Below are 16,157 nucleotides of genomic sequence, written 5' to 3' on the forward strand. Positions count from 1 at the left end.
ATAAGGACCAATGTATGGAAAAGCTAAAGTAGCTAAAGATGGAAATGTAAGGAAACTAGGCAGAACTGGGGGCACAGGTGAGGAGGCAGCCACAGAGAGAAGGCCTGCAGATAATAACAGTCCGTAGAAGGCCAAGTGGGCTATCTGGAGAGCAATTCAAGACTTCAGGATGACTAACAAAAAAAACTAAAACAGCCCCCTATGCTTCTCAAGATGCATTAGCAACCAAATCAATAACCTGTAGGGGACTGGGCCATAGCCAGCGGTTCCTACCTAAAAATAATGCATCACCCTCTCTTTCCCCAGGTCCAGAAAGCAAACTAGGGCAGGACTGGGAAAGGACTGGGAAAGAGCGGCCGTGAAGAGTGGTGGCAGGCGAGGCTCCTGGCAAGCAAAATTAGGACCCCATCCGAAGTCCCAGTGGCCTTCGTCACAAACAGGCCTCTGGAGCTCCGTGATTTTGTGTAGAAAGCAACCCCAGAGGCTAAGAGCCCCACAAAACCATCATTCCCTCAGAAGCCTGAGAGCTGACAAATTAAAACCTAACAGCAATTATCCATATTTTTAGCATGATCAAGTCTTAACATTCTGTTGCCATAGAGATCAGTAAAGAATGGAGGAGCCCACAGAGCCCAGCTCTTGAAGCCAGGCCTTCTTCGGTCGGTTCCTAGGTGAAAGAGCCCGGCTCTTTCCCACTCTTGGTCACACAAAGCAGGCATGGGGAGGTACAACTCTTCCAGTTCCTCAATGAAGTCTACTAAATCCACCCTTCCTAAGCCTGTAACCCCCAGCAGAAAACCAATGTATGAGGGACCCAGTCGAGAAAGAGCAGCAGATGCTGGGTCCTGTTGGTGCCGTGCCCATGCCTATGCATTTGGGACTAGGATTTCTGCTACACAGATCACAGGCAGACACAAGGTCAACGGGGACGAGGCTTCTGTGGTACTTAAGCAACCCCAGCTCACAGAACACCCCTAGAGGAAGGTGCAGAATGGGCTACTGTCACACTGCCATCTTGTGGAAGGACTTGTCTTTAGGCAAAGAAGAAGTCTGTCCAGTGGGCAGGTAGGTGTGGGCATGGATATTCATTCTGGAGGGGTTGGGGGCCACTTGAAGACACCAAGAAGAAAGTTCCTTCCCTTGTACACCAGGAGGCTGAGATCTAAGGCTCACAGTAAGAAGCCAGCCCCGGCAAGAAAGTCTGTAAGATGTTTTTGGCCAGTCCTGGGGCTTGAACTCAGGGCCTAAGCACTGTCCCTGGCTTCTTTTTGCTCAAGGATAGCACTCTACCACTTGAGCCACAGCGCCACTTCTGGCTTTTTCTATATATGTGGTGCTGAGGAATAGAACCCAGGGCTTCATGAATGGGAGAAAAGAACTCTACCACTAGGCCATATTCCCAGCCCCATCAGTGAGACTCTCTTATCTCCAATTAATCACAGAAAAAGCCAGAAGTGAGGCTGTGGCTCAAGTAAAGGGAGCCCAGGGACAGCACTCAGGCTCAGAGTTCAAGCCCCAGAGGCAAAAAAAAAAAAAAAAAAAAAGATAAATGGAAAAGACTGTGTGGCTGAGAGTATGAAATGCAAATACAAATGGGGAACTCCACCCAGGTATGAGCCTTTAAACTATTTTTTTTCCCTAAAGGTAGAGAAAACAAAATAAAGAAAACACAATGGCATTACAAATGTTTTATATCCTTAGAAGCACTATGGCTTTGGCTCAGAAATTAACATCAGACACTCCAACCAAGACCACAGACATATGGACCGCAAACATCTAACAAGGAGCTTGCCTTCTGTACAAAGTTTATATATATATATGTATATATATATATATTTATGTACACAAGACACAAGGGTATAAAATTCACTGACAAAGGCTCACATATGCCCTGGTAGGGGACAGGAGTGGCTTTAAATGACAAGGTTGAGGACACAATAGGCACACAAAAGTGATAGAGAATGGCAGCCTCCCCTCCATCTTCCTGAGAAGGACAAATATAAAAAGGAAGATGGGAAATATTGGAAATGTACCCCACCTTTTACTAAATTCCTGAAAGTCCCTTAGACATCTCCATTGCCTGTCAAGGTAGGCCACTCCCATGCCTCCTAGCAAGATGCTGAGCCTGCAGTAGCAGTTCCAGCCTTCAGCCTACCAGAGACCTAAGGCAAGCTTTACAACACACAGGTCTGAGGTGTCTTCCGGGGAGCCCTTACAGCTGAAAGCTGGCACCTTTAAGAAGTCCCCCCATCCCTTACACTACAATGTCCTCTAGATTCAGAAGTCCTACAGGTTTTCCTTAATAGGTTACAGAGTAAAGGTAAAGGAAAAGAAGAGGTTAGCTCCTGTAGTTAATGCCCTACAGCCTTCCCAGTGGGGGAGGAGTCAAGGAAGCACTAAGAGGTGGTAGGAAAAGGGCAAGATGGCCATCTTGGCAGCCATGTCACAAGGACAAATGCAGGTATAGAGTCTATTCTCTTCAATAGAGGCTTTTGTTGGGCAGAGTTCACTCCCAGTAGTACAACGGAAGGAACTCTTTCTTCTTGGTGTCTCCAACTGGCCCCAATTCCTCCAGAATGAATGTTCATGCCCTCAGGATGGCTTGGTCCACGATTAGAAGATGGAACCAAGGAAGAGTACATGTGGAGAAAGAATTGGTAGGACCCACAGGCACAGGGCCATAGTACTGGGGCTGTGTGTTCCACTGATTTACCTGTAGCAAGAGAAAGAGGTAAATGAAAAGCAAAAAACCCCAAACAAACCAAAAAGCAAAAAGAGAGAGAGACAATAACCAGGGCTAGGGATGTAGTGTAGGTCAGCAGTAAAAGCATTTGCCTAACAAGCAGAAGGCTATGGGTTCAATAACTAAACACATGTGCATGCATGCATGTGCTTGAGAGAGAGAAAGAAAGAAACAAAAAGACAGACAAAGCCAAATAAAATGCACTGGGCCTAAAACTCACATGGTCTGTGGGGTAAAGAGGCTGGAGAGCTGGAAGCACTGGGAAGCAATTGCTTGAGAGGCGAGGTTCAGGGCTGGGCTCAGAGCTACAACAAAGAAAGGCAGAGCAGGTGAATGAGCCCAGAGCCCAGCTCTTTTTTCCCTTTCCCCAGTTTGGAAAATCTACCAGTTAGAGCTGACGGATTTAGGGTCCCCAAGGGAACTGCTCCATTCAGGTGCAAGGCAGCAGTCTGGGCAGCAGCAGCAGCAGCAGCAGCAGCAGCTGTGGTGGACAGCTGGATTCCAGAGCCTAAATTAAAAAAAGGTGGTTCAGGTCCCAGTTCTTAATCTACAATTCACCATGTTCTTCACTCAGCAGAGACTCTACCTTCTGCCAGTTTGGCCATGAGCTGCAAATGTCCACCTGCTGATCCTAGGTCCAGCTCTTGATCTCCATCAGGAAAAGTGATGTCTGTACCACCCTCCAGCCGCTCAGTAACAGGGCCAACTCTCATTGGTCTACCCGCAAGCTCAAAGCCGTTCAGCTGCTCAAGGGCCCGCCGGGCACACTCAGAGTCAGAGAACTATGAAAAATGCAGACTGTGAGTTACCTCCTGGCCGGAGACATGTTCTGAAAGCCCCACTTAACATTCCTTAATACTACTATTCTAGGAAAACTGTATGTCTAATAGTGCCCAGGAAACGTGAGGGAAGATCTCCATCTCCCCAAAACAGTATCTGAAAAGGACCTTTCCTAACTCATTCAGGGTAATCACTTTTTAATCTTCCAGCTCCACTAAAAACCTAAAAAGGCAAAAAGCCTACATCATCTGCAGGGATACAAGAATATAATAAATGGAAGACAGTCTCAGAGTCAAGGTTCCTGGGCATTTAGTTTATCTCTTAGCTCTCAAACAAGTACCAGCAATCTGAAACGCCATACCCCAGGCTTAGGAAGAGGGACACTCACTCCAGTGTTGAGCAAACCCAACCTCCACCCCACAGGCACACCAGAGCTAAGTGACTGGCATGGAGATTCTGTCCTTCAGACCCTTTCACCAGCACCACTAGCAGCATGCTGATAGGAAGATTTACAGTGGGTTGCTTGTGTATCAAAAACTGCTGACCTGGGCTGGGGATATAGCCTAGTGGCAAGAGTGCCTGCCTCGGATACACGAGGCCCTAGGTTCGATTCCCCAGCACCACATATACAGAAAACGGCCAGAAGCGGCGCTGTGGCTCAAGTGGCGGAGTGCTAGCCTTGAGCGGGAAGAAGCCAGGGACAGTGCTCAGGCCCTGGGTCCAAGGCCCAGGACTGGCCAAAAAAAAAAAAAAAAACTGCTGACCTAAAAGGCAACAGAAGCCTTTCCATATCTGAGTCACAGAGAGAGTCCAAAGTGCTTGCTACTATGGAATCAACAATACAATAGCTGGCCTTGTTTACTCTGGTACTACCTGCCCTAGGGCCAGGCACTTGGAACTGACAGTTCCTAGGCAGGTGATATAAAAAGCAAGGATAAACATTCTTTTTAATGGATACTTCTGAGGTGAGCAATTCTCTTCACAGAACGTGTGCCCCCCTCCCCCCAGGGCAACTACTGGGGCAAATGCTGCCTGTATTAATCTCAAAGTATCAGACTCTGTCACTAGGTGGCTGTCAGAACCAGTTATACAAAATGGAAACATTTGTTGGAGTGTCAGGAAAATGTTAAAGTTTGTCCACCACCAGGTAGTAGCTGCATTAGTCTTCTCAAAGAAGAAGCTGTTTCAAATAGGGTAGCTTCAGGAGAATGCATATTTTCCTATTCCCTCTTCTACCATAAGAATACACCAATCTTATAAAATATGTCTTTAAAAGCACATACCTAGCTTCCCTCATGCCCCCAACCTTTTGGCTACAGCCTAGAATCATTAGTATTACCCAAAGACACCCCCATACCAAGGCCACTGACAGAATGAAGGAGCAAAGCCAAGATCTCAAGTAACGCACTCATCTCAAGGGGCAGAAGGCTAGTCCAAGCTTCCAGCACCAGGGTTTATGGGTCATTAGACAGTTCCTAAAGGAGGAGGATGAAGCTGAGCTGCAAAATCAGACAAGTGGAAAAACCCAAAGTAAGATTAAAATATTAAGAATAGAGACTCACCGAAATGAAACCATAACCTTTAGAGCGGCCTGTATCTGAATCCTTCATCAGGACAATATTATCAATCTGCAGTAGAAGAGGAAGAAATTAAGAATCTCTTTGCCACTCTATTATTCTAAATACCTCTAACATTCTAGCCAACAAATTACATTTCTTCAACCCTTAACCTTTTCTCTTTTGTGACCTAGGAATTGGACTGAGCACTTCATGCATACTAGGCAAGTGCTCCACTATGGAAGTGATACCCTTAACCCTCCAGACCTTTAGGAAGAAAGGAAGTGGGGTTGGAGGGGTGGCTCAGTTGGTAGAGTGCTAGCCAGGAAGTGAAAACATCGGGTACTGAGGTCCAGTCCTGGTCTCAAACCAAAAAAGATAAAGAAAAGAAACAAAGCCAGGGGCCAGGCCTCCTATCTGCAATCCTTGTTACCAGGGATATGGAGACTCGAAGATCACAGATTGAGGCTAGGCTAGCTGGGGGGAGGGGGGGGTAGACACAGAGAGAGAGAGAGAGAGAGAGAGAGAGAGAGAGAGAGAGAGAGAGAGAATTCAGGGTAGCTAGGGCAAGATTCCGTGTGTTTGTATGTGTGTACGTGTGTGTGTGTGTGTGAATTCAAGACATGGGCACTGTACCTTAGCTTCCCCCCCAAGACTGGCACTCTAACACAGCTCTACTTCTGGATTTTTGGTAGTTAACTGGAGATAAGAATTCTACCAAATTCTGCCCAGGCTAGCTTCAAATCACAATCAGCATATCTCAGCCTTCTGAGGAGCTAGGTTTACAAACAGGAGCCATCAGCACCTAAGATCCTACCTAACAAACAAGCCAAGTGTGACTGGCACATGCCCATCATCCCAGCTATGCAGAAGCCTTAAGGAGGAGGATCACAGTCCAAGCTAGTCCTACATAAAACCATGAGACCCTATTTAAAAATTACTACCAGGCACAGTGGCTCACTTGGAATCCTAGGCTGACTACAGAAGGACTGCTGTTCAAGACCAGCCCAGGCAAAAAGTTTGTGAGACCCCTTTCAACTAATGGCTGGCTGTAATGACATGCACCCATCAACCCAGCTATAAGGCGAAGCCTAATACAGGAGGGTCATGGTGCAGGCTGGCTTGGGCCGACAGTGGGACTCTATCTCAAAAACGAGGAGGGGGGGTTAGCAGCATCTCACAGTGATAGAGCATAGAGCAGACAGCCGAGCAGGTGTAACGTCAAGCCCAAGCCCTCACAGCACAAAACAAAACAAAACAAACAAGCCAGGAAAGGTTATCTTCCCACCAACTTTCAAAACACTTTTTCTAACTTAGTTTACTTAAATTACTTTAATTTACTTAACATTTTGACTTAATCTGGACCTTCTTATTTGGTTTCATTTTATCTAGCTTTGTGTCTACTAAAAGCAACGCAAACAGAGATGGACCTGTGACATCTACAGGGCACAGGCCAGACAGAGCAGGGGAGGACATTTACCGCCCCCTTTCTCCACTCCCCTCAGAGGTCTTCTTCACCGCCTACTCACTTTGCCAAAGGGCTCAAAGATGCCCCGGAGCATGTCCTCAGTGATATTGTAGTGCAGGGAGCCAACAGAGAGACGCATTGGTCCACCACTACCTTTCTGCAAGTTGTTGGCCATGGCTGCCAGTCTGTTTTTCTCTGCCTGTGGAAGGAGAAAATACGTGACAGATCGTGTTCTACATCCCTCTCCACTTTACAGTCTTGTGTTAGTTTCTCAACCTGCTCACCTGTGAGGCCTGTACAATGATAGGCACTCCCAGTAGCCGCTGCCCTGTCAGTCCAATGGCCAGTGGTACAGACTGGATTTCACAGAATTCAACATAGGCAATGCCCTTAGAACGCCGCGAGTTCCGATCTGAGATGATGCGCACATCACGAACCTATTCCGGGGCACAAAGGAAATTCTGAGTTGGGCATAAAGAGATAGAAGATAGGCTATTCAGAAGACAATTAGGGTGGGAGGGTTACCTTGCCAACAGCAGAAAAAAAGTCCTCCAGGTCTCGAGGCCGGATTCGGGCAGCTAACTGCATACAGAAAACAGTGCGGGCATCACGCTCCTCAGGGCTGAGATTATCAACTGGCTCCCTACAGAGTAAAATGTGTGAGCTGGGCACCAGTGGTTCACGCCTGTAATCCTAGCCACTCAGGAGGCTGAGATCTGAGGATTGCAGATTGAAGCCAGCATGCACAGGAAAGTCAGTGAGACCCTTATCTCCAAAAAGACTTTTTTTTTTTGCCAGTCCTGGGGCTTGGACTCAGGGCCTGAGCACTGTCCCTGGCTTCTTTTTGCTCAAGACTAGCACTTTGCCAACTTGAGCCACAGTGCCACTTCTGGCTTTTTCTATATATGTGGTGCTGAGGAATCGAACCCAGGGCTTCATGTATACGAGGCGAGCACTGCTTGCCACTAGGCCATATCCCCAGCCCTCCAAAAAGAGTCAACTACCAAAAAGCCAGAAGTGTAACAGTGGCTCAAGTACTATAGCACCAGCTTTGAGTGAAAAGCTAAGGCACAGTACCTAGGTCCCTGAGTTCAAGCCCCAGTACTGGCACCAAAAAAGTAAAATGTATGAGACCATCTTTTCTCAATAGTTGGCCATTGTTCTTTGCCCAAGTAACAGACATTCCTATAGTTTGGATCTACCAATTGTTTTTTTTTTTCTCCAGCTGTGGGGCTGGGTGCAGTGCCTGAGCCCTTTTGCTCAAGGCTAGTGCTCTACCACTCTGGCCACAGCACCACTTCTCATGGTTAAATAGAGAAAAGAGTCTCATAGACTTTCCAACCCAGGTTGGCTTTGAACTGTAACCCTCAGATATCAGCATACTTAAGTAGCTAGGATTACAGGTGTGAGCCATCAATGCCCAGCCTAACTTTGTATTCATATTTCATAAAACCTAAAAAAGTACACCTCATCAACTTACCTGATTGGGCTCTTCTCTCTGAACTGAGGACTCTTACTGTGTCCAGGCCTACGCCTAAGGAACAGAAAAAACAAAATTGAAACTATTCACATTGGATTTGCTATCATAAGAAAAGCAGATTCTGGCACTTAATCTCACATGTAAACTTTCTCTTTGGCCAGTACTGGGGCTTGAACTTGGGGCCCTGGGATTGCTTGGATCTAGCACGTAAGCCATTCCTCCAACCTAGTTTTGTTTTTTGTTTGTTTGTTTGTTTTGCCAGTCATGGGGCTTGAACTCAGGGCCTGAGCCACTGTCCCTGGCTTCTTTTTGCTCAAGGCTAGCACTTTGCCAACTTGAGCCACAGCGCCACTTCTGGCTTTTTCTGTTATGTGGTGCTGAGGAATTGAACCCAGAGCTTCAAGCATGCTAGGCAAGCACTCTACTTCTAAGCCACATTCCCAGCCGCAGCCCAGTATTTTGCTGGCTGAATTTTTTTTAGAGATAAAGTCTCAAAGACTCTTGGGCCTGGGCTGACTTCGAACTGCAATACTCCAGATCTCAGACGACCAAGTAGCTAGGATTACAGGCATGAAGAAATGGTGTCCAGCATCACATGTGAACTCTTAATCCAAGTCTAATGTAAAACTTGAAATACTTCAAAATCCAAAATTTTGTTAACATGCAAACATGACACCACAATGCAAAATTCTCTACCTAACCTCTATTAGAAGTTATAATCAAAATATAGTCATACTAAAAAGACATATATAAAAGTCTGAAAAAAAACCCAAAGATTTTTCAAAATAAGCATTTTCAGATCAAGAATACTCAACTTACACCAGCCTTCCAGTGACTGAGCATCTTGTCCGCCACAATGGGCTATAAACACCCACAGGTAAGTCAGGGTATACAGTGTACTTGTCCTGGCCTAGATGAGGATTCAGGGTGAGGATTAAGGATGTCTAGAAGGCCTGTGGCTCTGTCTGGGTTTGATCCCAGGACTGTCAGCAGGGGTAGTAGCAGCAAAAGGTGATACCCAGTGAGCAGTGGAGGACTCCTGTAGTGTGCACGACCCTCACAACGCCAGTCTCGGCTTCGTGACTCACTACCACGCCGTCGGTCCCAGCTCCGGCTGCGGCGACGACGCTGCCGATCGTGACTTCGGCTTCGGCTGGTTCTCCTTCTATGCCGATCGCCATCTCGACTACGACTACAAACAAAATAACCTTTTTTGGCCTTTATTTTATTTATTTACTTATTGACAGTCCTGGGGCTTGGAATCAGGGCCTGAACCCAAAGCTTCATGTATGCAAGGCAATCACTCTACCACTAGGCCATATCCCCAGCCCCTTTTTTGGCCTTTAATGTTCTTTAATGGTTCTATTTCCATCATCATTCTTCCTTGAGCACAGCAGCCCCCAGAATTACTGACCTGTGCTTTCTATCCTTGCTTCTACTCGTATGGCTCTGACTCTTCTTCCTGTGAAAGAGCATCAATTCTTACTACTGGGAAAGTTTCATATTCTCTCCCAAGGAAGAGGACCGAAGGAGGCCAGGGTGAAACAGAAGACCAAAGACTTAGAAGGTCATCTGGCAATAGGTCACAGTTACTGCATTATTATACCAACTTACAGTCCCAAATGCTGTCAAACATCTGAAGTGGCCATTTCCCCATCAAAAACCAAGCAAAAGCTAATGTTTCCAAATCATGATCTATTTTCTGTGTTATTCAAATGAACTCTGTGGCTGTTAGGACTGATCCACAAACCTACACTGGAAAGCACAGACTAGGTTAAATCGTCAGCATTATTCCCAAGACCCAGTGGAGCCGTTATTAAGTTAGCAGTCTTAAGAGCAACCACCAATCTGTCCTGGCTGTTTCTCCAACGGATGCAGCTGTTTCCCTTCCCAAGGTGTCAACCCATTTGTTCACCCCCACACTCACTTGCTTGTCTCCCCAGTGGTGGTGCTCCCACTGGTACTACTGCCACTGTTGCCGGTGCTGCTGGTGGGATTGCTAGGACTGTCCTTCTTAACCTCTTTCCTTTGCTGCTCATCCTGAGGAGTTCGCCAGGAAAATGTCACAAGGCACAAGGCAGACACACAGATCCCATTGGGCAAAAAAGAACGAAGGCGGACAAGGAAGAAATCAAAGCTCTCAATTAGCCAGTCAGTTTTTGAATGAATACCTGGATCTCCTAACAAAGGGTGTAACAGAGGAAGCAAGGAAACTACTCAAAAGGAAGAGATTAGGGTGACAGACTCTGATGTCAAACATCAGTTACCTGACATCTTCCTTTTCCACTGACTTTACTTCTACAAGAGAGAGAAGTTGAGGCTGTCTGAGGTAAACCTTCTACTATCCCTGAAAGTTACCAGCAAACCACATTACCCACCATACTGTGCCCACCCTTGGTTTTCCGGTCCTTGCTAAAATTATGGTCCTTGAATACAGGTTCCTCAACGAAACTTACTAAGACTAAATCTTTTACAAATAATCACTGAACATAAAATAAACAAGCAGAGAAAAAGGATTGACAAAATGTTCAAACTGATGACCCACAACTGCTTTCTTATTAACCCAATTTCAGGAGTGAGGTGGGGAAAATTACCTCCTCTTTTTTATAGGGAGCTTCCAGCATGGCCTCAATCACTATATCAAAGTCATCAGATGCCATTGTGTCAGATCTGAGGAGAAGATATTGATACATAAGAACCTGATTTATATTTTTCCTCCCCTTCCAGCACCATATTCCCTTCCCCCACCAAGGAACAAATGTCAGGATATATGGTTCTGTTTCTTAAACTAAAGGATTTTGCCAGCAGTTGCTTATTCTAGCCTTACTTTTGCACCTTAGAGATATGAGCTAGTTTTGCTTTGTGACTGAATTGGTCAGAGGTCTAAAATGAAACTTAATATCTAGAAAAAGAGAAAATACAGGCCCTTATCCTTTAAAGAGAAAATGTTGGCGCTCAAAACCCAGTACTATTCACTTTCCAAGGGAACACTACACCTACATTCTACTGTCCAAAATCCTGAATAAATGGCTTACACTTAAATAATAAAAATACTTATTTGCAGTAAAAAGGTAAAGATGCAAGACTGTCAGAAGTCAGATAAAGCCAACACCAGAATGATGCAAATTGCCTTAAATTCTTCCCTCACATACTCCAAATACACCAATATTTAGCAAATCACCACTAAGGCCTTATGCTTACCACCAAGTATTTTTTTGTCCAATAACAATTAGAGTTTAGGTAACCCAGAAATAGTATATTTAAGACAGGCTTCACTAATCCCACTCTGTCTGGCAGACAGGGTAAAACTACTCTCCTGCTTCCAGTCTTTGCATCTAGCACTGTCTTCCCTCAAGCTGCCAGTCACAGGTCTGTCAAAGGAGTATCAAAAGATACTAAACAAAACCAGAAATACTAAAAAAAAAAAAAACAATTAGTGGAGAGTCGGGCACAGGTGGCTCACGCCTGTAATCCTAGCTACTACTACTTAGGATGAAGGCTGAAGCCAACCCAGGCAGGAAAGGCTGTGAGACTCTTATCTCCAATTAACCACCAGAAAACCAGAAGTGGCACTGTGGCTTAAAATGATAGAGCACTAGCCTTGAGCTGAGAGCTAAGAGACACTGGCCAGGCCTTGAGGTCAAGCCCCACGACCTACAAAAACAAAAACACAAAACAAAAAGAATTGTTGGGGTGGAATTACCCATACAACATGGATGAATCCCAAAATAATTATACTAAATTAAACCAGACCAGCAGGCATCATGGCACACAACTAGGATCCCAGCAATCAGGAAGCAAAGACAGGAATTTGAAGCTAATTTGGAGTATACAGTGAGACTTAGTCTAAAAATAAATAAGAGAGAGAGAGAGAGACAGAGACAGAGAGACAGAGAGAGAGAAAGAGAGAAAGGAAGGAAAGAAGGAAGGAATGAAGGAAGGAAAGAGAGAGAGAGAGAAAGGGAAGGGAAGGGAAGGCAAGGCAAGGCAAGGCAAGGCAAGGCAAAGAGACCGCTGGGCACAAGTACCTCACACCTATAAGTCTATTCAGGAGGCTAGGATCTGAGGATTGAGGTTTAAAGCCAGCCCAGGCAGGAAAGTCTGTAACTCTTATCTCCAATTAATCATAAAAAAGCCAGAAGTATGGGCTGAAAATGTGGCTTAGTGGTAGAGTGCTTGCCTAGCATGCACAAAGCCCTGGGTTACATTTCTCAGTACCACATAAACAGAAAAAGCGGGAAGTTGCATTGTGGCTCAAGAGGTAGAGCAAAAAGAAGCCTTGAGCAAAAAGAAGCCAGGGACAGTGCTCAGGCCCTGAGTCCAAGCCCCAGGACCAGCCAAAAAAAAAAAAAAAAAGCCAGAAGTTGAAAACTGGGAGAGTGTCAAGGGTCAAGGAAGGGGTGACACTGTCCAAGAAGCAATGTACTCTTTATCCGACTTATGTAACAGTAGCTGTTCTGTAGAACCATGCTCTATAACAACAACAACCAACAACAAAAAGCCAGAAATCAAGGTGTGGCTCAAGTGGTAGAATGCTAACCTCAAGCAAAAAAAGCTAAGTGCCCAAACCCCAAGTTCAAGTGGTCAGTACCATTTAAAGAAAAAAAAAAAGGACAAAAAGAAATGAATGCTTCTGTTAATATAAAATTGTAGAAGACACAAACCAATCTATTGCTACAGAGAGCAGATCAAACCAGGTTCTGGTGGCTCCTGGCTACAATCCTGCCAACACAAAAGGTTGATATGGGAATCAAATCGTCCAGGCCAGAAACGACCCACAAACAAACAAACAATGGGTTAGAACCGTGGTTCAAGTGGTAAAACATCAGCCATGAGTGAAAAAGCCAAGTGAGAGTGACAGGCCGAGTTCAAGTCCTAGTACCAACACACACACAAAAGAAACCACACACACTACACCAGTAGGTACGGAGTCTGTAGTAGCTGGCACAAGCTAGGATGAAAGGATCTTAAGAGGGCACAAAAACCTTTGAAAGTAATCATTTCATGGATGTTGACATCTATCAAAACACTTCTAATTGAGCACCTTATAGTTTTATGTTATACCAGTTACAAATAACTCAAAGATGCTAGAAAATATAAAAAGCAGGCTGCATGTAATGGTGCACATCTGTAATATCAGTATATGAAAGACTGAGGCAGGAAGATCATAAATAAGTTCATGGCAAATTTTTATGATTAATTGGAGATAAGAGTTACAAAAACTATAAATAAATAAAAAATTAAAAATATTTATTCCATGTGCCAGTAGCTCCTAACTATAATCCTAACTATTCAGGAGGCTGAGATCTGAGAAATAGGATTGGAAGCCAGCTGGGGCAAGAAAGTTGATGAGACTCTTACAGCCAGTTAACTACCAAAGTTAAACTAGCAAGTGGTGGACTACTTTTGAGCAAAAAAGCAAAGATCAGCACCCAGGCCCACTATCAGTACAAAAAGAAAAATTATCTAAGTGCCAGTAGCACATGCCTATAATTCTAGCTACTCAGGAGGTTGAGATCTGAAGATCACAGTTCCAAGTCAGCCTGGGGTCAAAAGTCTCCTTGAGACTGTTATCTCCAATGTGTGCATATACATACATACATACATACATACATACATACATACATACATATTCATTCATACACACACACAAATTTCCTAAGTGAAATACTTCTGATTTCAAGAATTTCTCCTTGCTGAGTGGACCCACTACAGGGTAAATCACACACGCGCGCGCACACGCACACACACGCACACACACACACACAGAGCTCTGAGAACTTTCACATAAGAGGCTACAGGGTACAGTTTAGTGTTATTGTAGCATGGCATGAGGCCCTTGGTTTAACCCCCAACTCCAATAACAGAGAGCCCAGTGTGGTGGTTCGTGCCTGTGCTACTGGGAGGTGAAGACTGGGAAGACAGCTGTTGAAGGCCAGGCAAGGGAAAAATGACATCTCAACCAACACTGTGATGAAGCATTGGTGGGAGGACTATGATATGAGAGCAGCTCAGGGAAAAAAATAACGCCAAGCACTGGTGGCTCATGCCTAGGATCCTAACTACTCAAGAGGCTGAGCCCTGAGGATGGCAGTTCAAAGCCAGCCTGAACAGCAAAATCCATGAATCTCCATTTAACCACCAGAAAACCGGTAGTGGAGCTGTGGCTCAAAGTGGTAGAGGGCTAGCCTTGAGCTGAAAAACGCAGAGACAGCACCCAGGCCTTGAGTTCAAGCCTCAAGATCAATTTAAAAAACCCAAACTGTCATTTAGTGACATAGTAGCTATTTTTATTTAAGCACTCTATAATGTTCCAAAATTGAGGGAAGTGGCAAATGCATTTCTAAGATCATTAAGCAATGTGTGACAATTTGTAACTGGCAATCTCACTGGGCTTAGTTGCATCTTTCTAGTGTCCTAAAAAGCAGTAGTGCCCAACTATGCATTTTCATGTTGTGTGTGTGTGTGTGTGTGTGTGTGTGTGTGTGTCCCTGAAGTTTGAACTTAGGGCTTTTGGTGTTGTTGTTGTTAGTCCTGGGGCTTGAACTCGGGGCCTGGGTGTGGTCCTTGATCTTCTTTTGCTCAAGGCTAGCACTCTTCCACTTGAGCCCCACTGTCACCTCCGGCTTTTTCTGTGTATGGGGTGCTGAGAAATCAAACCCAGGGCCTCATGCATGCAAGGCAAGCACTCTACCACTAAGCCACCTTCCCAGTCCGGGCTTCCTGCTTTCTGGGTAGGCACTCTCACCTTCAGCCTTTCTTGCTTTAGCTAATTTTCATATAGGACCTCCAGCCTAGGTGAGCCTGGAAGGTTGATACTTTTAAGTTCTCTGTGTGCATTAGCTTATGGGTCAAGGTCCACTCAACTCCATCAGCATACACAGTGTAGTATATTCTTCCATCTCTACTCCGAAAACTACTGAGCCACAAATCATGCCGAACAGTCACAACACAAACAAGAACACAGATCTCATTGCTGAAGGGGCAGAGGAGCGCTTGTGCTCAAAAACTACTGTTAAGCCAGTTCAGAAGGAATTCACAAAATGCTGGATTCCTATGGGTGATGGTAGGCCTATCAGATGAAACCACTGAGCTGAGCAAAACACCTCCAAACAGGAGGCAGCTTATTAAAGCCTGGAACAGTAAGGAAAGGGAAAGGAGCTTGCCATCCTAGCTACTCAGGAGCTGAGATCTGAGGAACCTGGTTCAAAGCCAGCCCAAGCCCTAAAGGGCAGGAGGCTCTTATCTCCGATTAAGAAGCAAAAAGCAAAGCCGGACACCGGCGGCTCACGCCTGTCATCCTAGCTTCTCAGGAGGCTGAGATCTGAGGATCGCGGTTCGAAGCCAGCCCCCGCAGGAAAGTCCGCGAGACTCTCCTCTCCAATTAACCACCAGAAAGGCGGAAGGGGCGCTGTGGCTCAAGTGGTAGAGCGCCAGCCTTGAGCTGCAGAGCGCAGGCCCAGAGTTCGAGCCCCATGACCGGGGGGGGGAGGGGAGCAAAACGCTGGAGCACCGGCCTGCAACAGAAAGCGTGAGGGACGGACGGCGCCCGGGAAGGGGACCGGCCCACACCGAACCCGCCCCGCCGGGAGCCGAGCGAGGGAGGGAGCGAGGCCGACCCCCCTGCAGCCCCGGGGCACACTGAGGGGCGAGCACTGCCAGGGCTGAACCGACCGGCTCCGGTCGGTTCGATTGTACAAGCTGGCCCGCCGCCGCTCGGACGCCCAGGCCGGCCTCTGACGTCAGGGGGAGGCGCCGCGCGGCGACGTCACCTAGGGGACGCACCGGGGGGACCGAGTTTCGGGGCCTCTTACCAGCCGCGGGGCCCCCAGGGGGTCCCGGTTCTCTCCGTTCCCTCGAGTGTTTGCGGACGCGAAGCTGGGCTATTTCCTGTAATCTCGGCAGCAAAAGCAGCCTCGCAGCCGGAGCGCCTCCTCTTCCCACAAGATGGCGGCCACTCCGCTAGCTTCCAGCGCCTCCCTCTATCTGCGCACGCGTCAGAACACTTAAACGCTGGCTCTCTCGGCTTTCGCGGCAGCAGCCCAAATGCACGTTCTCATTGGCCCCAATGCCCGGTGTGGGCGGAGCCTCGCGTTTCCTAGCAACCATCAGCGGGCCGGCGACGGGTTC

The 16,157-nt window shown here is 46.4% G+C and overlaps 1 protein-coding gene across 4 annotated transcripts; it reads right to left on the reverse strand.

Annotated features, from left to right (window-relative positions):
- Nucleotides 1–1,457: 1,457 nt before the first annotated feature.
- On the reverse strand, nt 1,458–15,981 carry Rbm23 (RNA binding motif protein 23). 4 transcript variants are annotated; one of them, XM_048362748.1, is made up of 14 exons: nt 15,842–15,981; nt 10,622–10,697; nt 9,955–10,067; nt 9,442–9,489; nt 9,046–9,219; nt 8,028–8,081; nt 7,073–7,190; nt 6,832–6,984; nt 6,609–6,746; nt 5,086–5,151; nt 3,330–3,525; nt 3,129–3,251; nt 2,964–3,048; nt 1,458–2,713 (listed from the first exon to the last, which is right to left on the reverse strand). In XM_048362748.1, exons 2-14 carry the CDS (start codon nt 10,685–10,687, stop codon nt 2,710–2,712), a joined length of 1,338 nt encoding a protein of 445 aa, XP_048218705.1. In that variant the 5' UTR covers nt 10,688–10,697; nt 15,842–15,981; the 3' UTR covers nt 1,458–2,709. The 4 variants fall into 4 exon arrangements, with proteins under 4 accessions (XP_048218705.1, XP_048218707.1, XP_048218706.1 ...); XM_048362750.1 differs by lacking the exon at nt 8,028–8,081; XM_048362749.1 differs by lacking the exon at nt 1,458–2,713 and having other exon boundaries at nt 2,960–3,048.
- Between the last annotated feature and the right edge of the window lie 176 nt (nt 15,982–16,157).

The sequence above is a fragment of the Perognathus longimembris genome, chromosome 14 (assembly GCF_023159225.1).
Source record: "Perognathus longimembris pacificus isolate PPM17 chromosome 14, ASM2315922v1, whole genome shotgun sequence".
In the NCBI taxonomy this organism is placed as follows: Eukaryota; Metazoa; Chordata; class Mammalia; order Rodentia; family Heteromyidae; genus Perognathus; species Perognathus longimembris.